The sequence below is a fragment of the Bombina bombina genome, chromosome 8, assembly GCF_027579735.1.
Source record: "Bombina bombina isolate aBomBom1 chromosome 8, aBomBom1.pri, whole genome shotgun sequence".
Classification (NCBI taxonomy): domain Eukaryota; kingdom Metazoa; phylum Chordata; class Amphibia; order Anura; family Bombinatoridae; genus Bombina; species Bombina bombina.
In genome coordinates, this window is record NC_069506.1 from 160,373,967 (window position 1) to 160,383,907 (window position 9,941).

Here is a 9,941-nt window from a genome sequence, read left to right on the forward strand (position 1 = left end):
GGTTAAAAGTATATTAATATAACTGTGTTGGCTGTGCAAAACTGGGGAATGGGTATTAAAGGGATTATCTATCTTTTAAAACAATAAAAAAAATTGGAGTTGACTGAGATGTAGGGTAAGTCTTTTAGAGAAAAGGAAGTTTTTAGGGCTAGCTTAGGTTTTATTTAAAGTATGATATATATTGTTTAATTTGAGTTCAGTATTTATTTCATGTTTAGGAGTGGGTGAAGGGATGGTGTTAAATGATGGTTAGTGTTTTCTTAGGGTAAGGTATCATGTTTATTTATAATTAATGTTGTATAGTATTTAAAATGTTGATACTTTTCTTTTGGCAACTGTATTGTATGTTATGTTACATTTCCTTTATTTCTGTAAATGATTATATTTTAATAAAATAATAATGAAATTATTGTTTTTGGTTGTCATGTTTCTTGTTCAGGGAGTGATTACCTGATATTTCTGAGCTGGAATGACCTTGTTAGGCGGGATCAGACTGATATATTTTAGGAAAGTGCTTCTCTGTTTAAAGCACGATTGGGCTGAAAGAGGCTGCTCCCAGGTTGTAAATCTCCATAGAAGAAGCTTCTGACCTGTTTTTCATTCCTGAGAGAGTGCTTCTCTTTCTGTATGTATTTGTAATATGACCCTAGGGAAGTCTTCCTAAGGGTGATGGGGAAACCAGATGTGGACTCCTTGTCCAATGTGCATAGAGGAATATGGTTGCACCTCACTGACCAGGCCCAAAGAAGGCCAAACGATTGTCTGGGGTTGCCTGGTATTTCGGGGTCGGACTGACCTTGTTAGGCAGGATCAGACGGACATACTTCAGGAAAGTTCTTCTCTGTGAAAAGCACAATTGGGCTAAAAGAGCTTGCTCCCATGTGGTAAATTACCATAGAACAAGCTACTGAGCTGTTGTTCATTCCGGAGTGAGAACTTGTTTTTCTGTATGTATTTGAAATATGACCCTAGGGAAGACTCCCTAAGGGCGATGGGAAAAACAGACTCCTTGACCAATGTATTTAGAGGAATATGGCTGCACCTCACTGACGAGGCCCAAAAAAAGGCCTTGTTAGGCGGGATCAGACTGATAAGACTTCAGGAAAGTTCTTCTCTGTGTAAAGCACAATTGGGATAAAAGAGGCTGCTCCCATGTGGTAAATCTCCATAGAACAAGCTACTGAGCTGTTGTTCATTCATGAGAGAGCGCTTCTCTTTCTGTATGTATTCATAATATAACCCTTGCGAAGTCTCCCTAAGGGTGATGGGAAAACCAGACGTTGACTCCTTGCCCAATGTGCTTAAAGGAATATGGCTGCACCTCACTGACAAGGCCCAAGGAAGGCTAAAAGGATCTGGGGTTGTCATGTTTCTTGTTTAGAGAGAGATTGCCTGGTATTCTGGGTTGGATTGACCTTGTTAGGCGGGATCAGACTTAAGGAAAGTTCTTCTCTATGAAAAGCACAATTGGGCTATAAATTGCTGCTCCTAGGTGGTAGATTGCCATCGCAAAAGCAACAGAGCTGTTGTTCATTCCTCAGAGAGCACTTCTCTCTCTGTATGTTTTTGTAATATGACCCAAAGGAAGTTTCTCTCTAAAGGTGATGGGGAAAACCAGACGTGGACTCCTTGCCTAATGTGCTTAGAGGAATATGGTTGCACCTTACTGACAGATCCAAAGAAGGTCCAAACAATTGTCTGGGGTTGGCATGTTCCTTGTTCAGAGATAGATTGTCTGGTATTTCAGGGCTGGACTGACCTTGTTAGGCGGTATCAGACTGATTTACCTTAGGAAAGTTCTTCTCTGTGAAAAGCACAATTGGGATAAAAGAGGCTGGAGGTAAATCTCCATGGTACAAGCTTCAGAGAAAGCTCTTCTCTTTCTGTATGTATAATTTCTTAAGTATCCTTTGCAATTTGTGTGTGTGTATTCACATATATATTATATAACAGGAACTTTACATATCTACAGACACATTTTTATTTCCCCCTAAAGGAGAGTATAGAAAGGAATTAGCTATTTGTAGAGAATAGGAATATGTTCCTCTATAACTTCCACTGTCAGCTCCATGGATAAGTCATGTGCTGAGCACCCTCAGTGTTGGAAATGGTTAAAGATAGAGGAGAAATGTTGAATCACAGCCAAATCCTTCAATAAAGGGACAGCAAACACCTTTTAATTATAAGACATGTCTATTTTGCTATCAAATCATATCAGCCAAGTCTAAATGTTTTAAACAAATTAACATCATTTTAACTGCAACTGTTTTTCAATAGCCAAACTCTACCTACCACTTACCTTAGCTGGAGAAACCAATCTGTGCTTTAGTCTGCTGACAACAAAACCCTAGCCACAGTCATAAAGTTATATAAAGTACTCTGTTTTGCAGTTATCAGTTAAAGCAAATTAGTGAAAGATATGTAGTAGGGTTAGCCTTGAGAAATCAGCAGCTTTTCACGTTCTGAGAAGTAGACATTACTCCAGTATCTCACAAAAGTGAGTACACCCCTCACATTTTTGTAAATATTTTATTATATCTTTTCATGTGACTACACTGAAGAAATTACACTTTGCTATAATGTAAAGTAGTGAGTGTACAGCCTGTATAACAGTGCAAATTTGCTGTCCCCTCAAAATAACAACACACAGCCATTAATGTCTAAATCGTTGGCAACAAAAGTGAGTACACCCCTAAGTGGAAATGTCCAAATTGGGCCCAAAGTGTCAATATTTTGTTGTGCCACCATTAGTTTCCAGCACTGCCTTAACCCTCTTGGGCATGGAGTTCACCAGAGCTTCACAGGTTGCCACTGGAGTCCTCTTCCACTCCTCCATGACGACATCACGGAGCACTCCCCCACCTTCCGTTTGAGGATGCCCCACAGATGCTCAATAGCGTTTGGGTCTGGAGACATGCTTGGCCAGTCCATCACCTTTACCATCACCTTTACCTTTAAGGCAGTGGTCGTCTTGGAGGTGTGTTTGGGGTCGGTATCATGTTGGAATACTGCCCTGCGGCCCAGTCTCTGAAGGGAGGCGATCATGCTCTGCTTCATTATGTCACAGTACATGTTGGCATTCATGGTTCATGCAGGCCCAGACCATGACACTCCGACCACCATGCTTGACTGTAGGCAAGACACACTTGTCTTTGTACTCCTCACCTGGTTGCCACCACACACGCCTGACACCATCTGAACCAAATAAGTTTATCTTGGTCTCATCGGAACACAGGACATGGATCCAGTAATCCATGTCCTTAGTCTGCTTGTCTTCCGCAAACTGTTTGCGGGCTTTCTTGTGCATCATCTTTAGAAGTGGCTTCCTTCTGGGACGACAGCCATGCAGACCAATTTGATGCAGTGTGCAGCGTATGGTCTGAGCGCTGACAGGCTGATCCCTCACCCCTCCAATCTTTGCAGTAATGCTGGCAGCAGTCATACGTCTAATTCCCAAAGACAACCTCTGGATATGATGCTAAGCACGTGCACTCAACTTCTTTGGTTGACCATGGCGAGGCCTGTTCTGAGTGGAACCTGTCCTGTGAAACCGCTGTATAGTCTTGCCCAACGTGCTGCAGCTCCGTTTCAGGGACTTGGCAAACGTCTTATAGCCTAGGCCATCATTATGTAGAGGAACAATTCTTTTTTTCAGATCCTCAGAGAGTTCTTTGCCATGAGGTGCCATGTTGAACTTCCAGTGACCAGTATGAGAGAGTGTGAGAGCGATAACACCAAAATTAACACACCTGCTCCCCATTCACACCGGAGACCTTGTAACACTAACTAGTCACATGACACCGGAGAGGGAAAATGGCTAATTAGGCCCAATTTGGACATTTCCACTTAGGGGTGCAATCACTTTTGTTGCCAATGGTTTAGACATTAATGGCTGTGTGTTGAGTTATTTTGAGGGGACAGCAAATGTACACTGTTATACAGGCTGTACACTCACTACTTTACATTGTAGCAAAGTGTAATTTCTTCAGTGTTGTCACATGAAAAGATATAAAATATTTACAAAAATGTGAGGGGTGTTCTCACTTTTGTGAGATACTGTATATGTATATATAAATAAATATATATATATATAAATATATTAGTTGTTTCATTACGCATAACTAAACATTTTATCTAAAAATCTCAAGTTGTTTACTGTCCTTTTAAAACATAAGGAAACACATTAATTGTGTTACAAAACACATCTATCAATGTATTGCACAATTTGGGGCATGAAGATGAAAAAAAGCACTTGAGAACTGTGGTCCCTATGAAGAGCTTGTGTTAAATCAAATAATTATGGTTAATATCTGTTTAGTATGTCACAACATATGGCAATAAATAGGAACATTCATTTGTACACCATTAAAGCAGCAATACATTTTACTTTGTCTATGAAAGCACTATTTAAATATGTTAAAAATATTTTTGCAAGAACCCAGGGGGAAGTATTGCCTAAAGCAACGCCGTGATTGGAGGAAGGCCGGAATCGTCATTTCTGACGTAGGAAGAGGCTTGCAACGGGCTGGTGAATCGCCTGGAGAGGCTTTCAAGACGAAGAGGTAAGAATTTCTACAAATATGGTGCAATGTAAAGTTTCATCAATGAAAGTGACCCTGTTTTTAATAGTATTTTTAAAAACCGGGCACTACTTGATGAAACTTTACATTCACTTTAAAGTGGTTTATTTTTATTTTTAAACTAAAATAAAGCAAACATTTGTGATCTGTGAGATAGAAGCTTACTAGCTTTTAATCAGATATGAAACTCAAAAATGTTGTGGTTCAGACAGAGCATACAATGTTTAAAAAGTTTCCAATTTATTTCTATTATCAAATTTGCTTCATTCCCATAGAATTCTTTCTTGACAAGAAACCTAGGTAAGTGTCTGGCGTACTACATGGTAGGAAATAGTGCTGCCATCTGGTGTTTTTGCAAATGTATAACACTGTTGCAAAAATGCTGCCATATAGTGCAACAGAAGCGCGCTCCTGAGCCTACGTCTCTGCTTTTCAACAAAAGATACCAAGAGAACAAATAAATGTTATAATAGAAATAAATTAGAAAGTTGTTTAACATTAGGTTTAATCGTGAAAAAACCCACATTTGTATTTGTGCACAGTAACGCATTACACAAGTATATAAAAAATAATAATAATTTGGTTCACCGTACAGGAACAGTGGTTTAACGAAACTAAAAAGTTTTAAAACGCCTACTTTTAGATGCAACAGCGAATAAAAAAACAAAAGATTTTAATGTGAATGTGTCTAGTTACTTTACATTTCTTTCACAACGTTCATGGGTCTGTTCGCTAAACAATTAACAGCAGCAACTAGAAAGGGCCCTAAGCCAAATCTTGTGATGGATTCACTGTTCTTCGTTTATTAAAGTGTTTTTCTTTCAAAACAAAATTCCTTTGGTTTCTCGGTAGGCTGGTAGCTCTTGTGTTAAAATGGAAAACTTCACATCTTGAGATCTTGTTGCATTTAAATTTTATAGGCGTTAGTGAGATATTCAGCATGATCTACATTATAAAGTGGTAGCAAGTTGTAATGTAATTCTGTGGGATAATCTCGAATGTTTATTCATTTTATCGGTCTTACAGAAATTCAGAGCATTATGTAACACCATACACTGTCACTGTGTGTGCTGCACATACGGGAGTGGCAGAAAACACAAAACCATGGCTAAAATATCAATTCTAGCGCTCTCCACAGAAAATCTTACCAGCTGAGTGGCATTACGAAGTAGTTGGGAGGAGGCAGTTCTGTTATTTAAAGTGAATGTAAAGTCACCTCTAGTGCTTAACCCAACATTGTTGATCAAATCAAATTAGGGGGACTTTATTTCATGGTTTTTCACGTGTTAAATGAAGCGTAAATTATACCTTTTTATGTTTGATTTTGTTCTGCGCTTCCTCCGCCCGCCATATTGTCCCTCAGTATGACAATGATTGACAGCTAGTTTTCCGAATCCGCTTTTCACCCCCCCCCCCCCCCGGTAGTTCAAACCCTTTTTAGATACGTCATGTGCTTCTTCTGCGCATGCGTTAGAAAATGTTCTCCCCATTCTGAAGCAATGCACGTTCACGGGACGCGCATGCTCTATGCCACACAATTGTCAATTGAGCAATAAACCAGAATGCCGGGTTTAAACGCATGCGCATACTATTGCTGGGTTTAAACGCATGCGCATACTAAGTGTGGCTGATTTTTACGCATGCGCAGAAGAAAATAGCTCCACGGGTGCGCGCATCACACATACGTATAGAGCAAGTGGGACTGCTCTATACATCACAATGTGAATAAGATGGAAGTGCCGGGTGGGAGGAGGAACATCGAAATCGCCAACAAGTTAGTTAGTGAAATATATAATTAATGCTAAAAAAATGTTTTTAAAAACATAACGTTTTTAATCCCTAAGTGTAAAAGAAGCATTAGGAGGCAGAAGGGCTAACAAAATTGACCTTCCCTTTAATTTATTCAAAACAAAAATTAATTGCATAATTTAACATAAATTAATTTAATTATAATCTGTGCAATAAATAATGAAAAAAATAATATCTGCTAATTTTAGCTTAAACGGGAATGAAACCCAACATTTTTCTTTCATGGTTAAGATAGAACATGCATTTTAAACAACTTTCTAATTTACTTCTATTATCAATTTTTCTTTGTTCACTTGGTACCTTTTGTTGAAAAGCAGGGAGTAAGCTAAGGAGCATGCAAGTCTCTGAAGCTCTATATGGCAGCAGTTTTTCAAGAATGATATCCATTTACCAGAGCACTTACCACTCTTGGGCTTACAGCAAATGTAGAGCTCTTTCTTTTAACCATTTAAAGGGACATGAAACAATTTTTTTTGTGATTTTAAACAACTTTACTATTTACTTCTATAATCTAATTTGCTTTGTTCTCTTAGTATTCTTTATTGAAAAAGGATACCTAGGTAGGCTTGGAAGCTGCACATTTATGCCTTGTGTTATTGGCTCACCCAATGTGTTTAGCCAGTTCCCAGTAGTGCATTGCTGCTTTTTTTTAACAAAGGATAAAAAGAATGAAGCAAATTTGATAATAGAAGTACATTGGAAAATTGCTTAAAATTGTTTTTTCTATCTGAACCAATGAGAGAAAAATAAAATAAATATTTTCATGTCACTTTAAAGTTCATGAAAATCAAACTTTCATGATTCAGAAAAAGCATAACATGTTACGAGCCTTTTCAATGAATTTCTATTATCAAACGTGCTTTGGTATCCTGTGTTGAAAACCATATCTAGGTAAGATCAGGAGCAGCAAAGCACTACTGGTGATTTGTGTATAAACACCTATGTCTCTTGTCATTAACTCACCAAATGTGTTCAGCTACCTCCCAGTAGTGCATTGCCACTGTAGAGGTGGCTTAATGTGTTTAGCCCCTATGTAGTGATTAAACACATAGTTAAATACAAGCAATATTGCAATAAAAAAGTGCTCTAACACATGAGCATTTATTTTTGTACTTTTATGTCCCCATATATAAAAATATTGGAATGTCTTAGCCCAATATGTCTAATTATATCAGCTTTTAATACCCCTAAGATCCTGCTATCATTTTATTATATGTGTTTGTAATTATGTTTTTGGAGTAAATATTATGTATTTTGATTTTGAGTGAGGTACTCATATATGAGTACCACAATGCTGACTTAATCCTATATTATAAAAGGCCAATTATGTTTGTCATGCACAGTAGAGACTGCATCGCGACACAAACATACCTGGCCGTAAGAAGCAGTGTCTGTCAATCGGTGACAGACTGCGCACGTGTCCACCACGAGGCCTTAAGGATCATTAGTGGTGCGTGAGGATCAGTGGCGCGTTTCTGTGCAAGAAAGGCTGCGAGGTCTTACGTGGGAGGGTTAGGAGGGAGGCGGGTGGGCGGATAATCGCTGGAGGGGGCGGGAGCAGGTGGGACCGCTACGCTGCAGATTTTTTTTTTGAGAGTGGCAGGGAGGGGGGATAAGGGAGAGGGGATAAGAGGGGAGGGAGAGGTGATTTGTTATATAATAAAAGTCTTTTTATAAAAAGAGTGCTGAGGTTCATCTATTTTGTATCTGGAATTATTCTGAAAATCTACAACTTTACTATTCCCTTACGATTTAATGATCATACCTATTCCTTCCAGGTCCATATCGCTGCTATCAGACCGGATGCTGGATGCAGATTTTCGTGGCATTTTGTTTTCCTAATGGGGAAAAAATACATTAAAAATGACTATGAGCTAATATTCCAGACCAAAAAAACTGTTTTCCTATTCCGTGTGCTTCATGATTCAGTTGTTTAAATGCCAAGCAAAATAAATAAATAATTAATTAAATATAGCAATACATTAGACAAGATAATATTTGTAAAGTGATGTAGACAGATGTTTAAAGGGACATGGAAATCAAAATTAAACTTTGTGTTCAGACAGAGCATGTAATTTTAACAGACTATTAAATTTACTTCTGTTATCAAATTGACTTTGTTGTCTTGGTATCCTTTATTGAAAAGCATGCCTAGGTAGGCTAAGGAGCAGCAATGCACTACTTGACACTAGCTGGTGACTGGTGGCTACATGCATGTGCCTTTTGTCATTGGCTCACCATATGTGTTCACATAAATCTCAGTAGTATATTGCTGCTCTGATCTTATTTTAAAGGGATAGAAAGGTCAAAAATGATATGTGCATGGGAGTCAGCAGTGAGCAGGCATGGTGTTTGAATCCTAGTGCACAAGCCCTCACAGGATATGTGAGTATGTTACAGAAAATCAGTAATAACTTTTACTAGAAACATTTTTGCTGATTAAAAATACTTATATTTCAAATTGAAATGTACCCAAGCGCATTTCATTTTTGACCTTTCTTTCCCTTTAACTATGGGTTTAACCTGTTTGAAGCCTTTAACTCATAGTTATATCCAACCAACAGTGGAATAAAAAAAAAAATGTTCTAACATGTTAGTGCATCTTCATTTGCACTTATATATCCGAAAAAAAAATCAAGTATAATAAGACAAAGTACAGCTATAAGAAGGTGACAATTTAAGAGATTTTTAAACTGTAGCTATCATTATTATTATTAGACCGGTGTCTCAGTATATTTTGTAGGAGAGAGAGAGAGAGCTAAAATTGCGTGAGTAGAAATGTATTTGGACCTAGTTTCCAGCTTTGTATAAAAATATATAAATAATTTAGAACGCTAAACTCAGATTTTACCCAACATTAAATGTTATTTTAAAGATAAACTCTTATTCAATGATAAATGTTAATCCAACTATTAGTGTTAAACATCCGACATCTAAAGAAAAGTTTTATAATAATAATAGTACAAAATTGTAATTTATTATAAGATGTATAAATAAAACACACACACATATAAATGTATTCATGATGTACAGAAAAAGAAACGAGGATTTGTGTTTCCCACAGAAGACAAATTTACATTTCTTCTTTCTGTAGAAAAAAAGAAACACTCTGAATCATAATTTCACAAATAATACCTTTTCCTCAGGGTGATAACGCTGGGATGTAACTCTGTTTATGTGTTTGTGGTATCGGGTAGTTTCCTTTCAGCACTTTATTCACTTGTTGTGGGTGCTGGTTTGGTTGGTAACCGTATCCAGGAAGCTCAGTCTGTGATTGACAGCACAGATGTCCTATCGGTGCACAATACAAAGGGAGGTGGGACTGTGTAGTCATGTGGTTGCTATGTAAACATTGCACAAAAGCGTGCAAGTAGGGAAGTGAGAGTTTGTGGTTAGTGAAGTTCTGCAGCTGCTATAGGTGCAAGATCTGAGTGCTGCTATGTATTAGAATAAGTTAAAAGCAGATGTTTAGCTTGTTGCTGCAAAGCAACCACAGAGAGCCTCACTGTTATATGAATTGCATTGTTGCACTTGCAGTCATGGTTACTACAT

At 37.9% G+C, this 9,941-nt stretch overlaps 1 protein-coding gene across 1 annotated transcript in view; it reads right to left on the bottom strand.

Moving 5' to 3' along the window:
* Positions 1-9,617, bottom strand: part of ODAD1 (outer dynein arm docking complex subunit 1) — a 249,453-nt gene extending 239,836 nt beyond the window's left edge. The window contains exons 1-2 of the mRNA XM_053691034.1: positions 9,525-9,617; positions 8,155-8,227 (exon numbers count right to left, since the gene is read on the bottom strand). Coding sequence (XP_053547009.1) covers positions 8,155-8,218 — 64 coding nt within the window. The 5' untranslated portion in view covers positions 8,219-8,227; positions 9,525-9,617. The remainder of the gene's footprint in view (positions 1-8,154; positions 8,228-9,524) is intronic.
* Between the last annotated feature and the right edge of the window lie 324 nt (positions 9,618-9,941).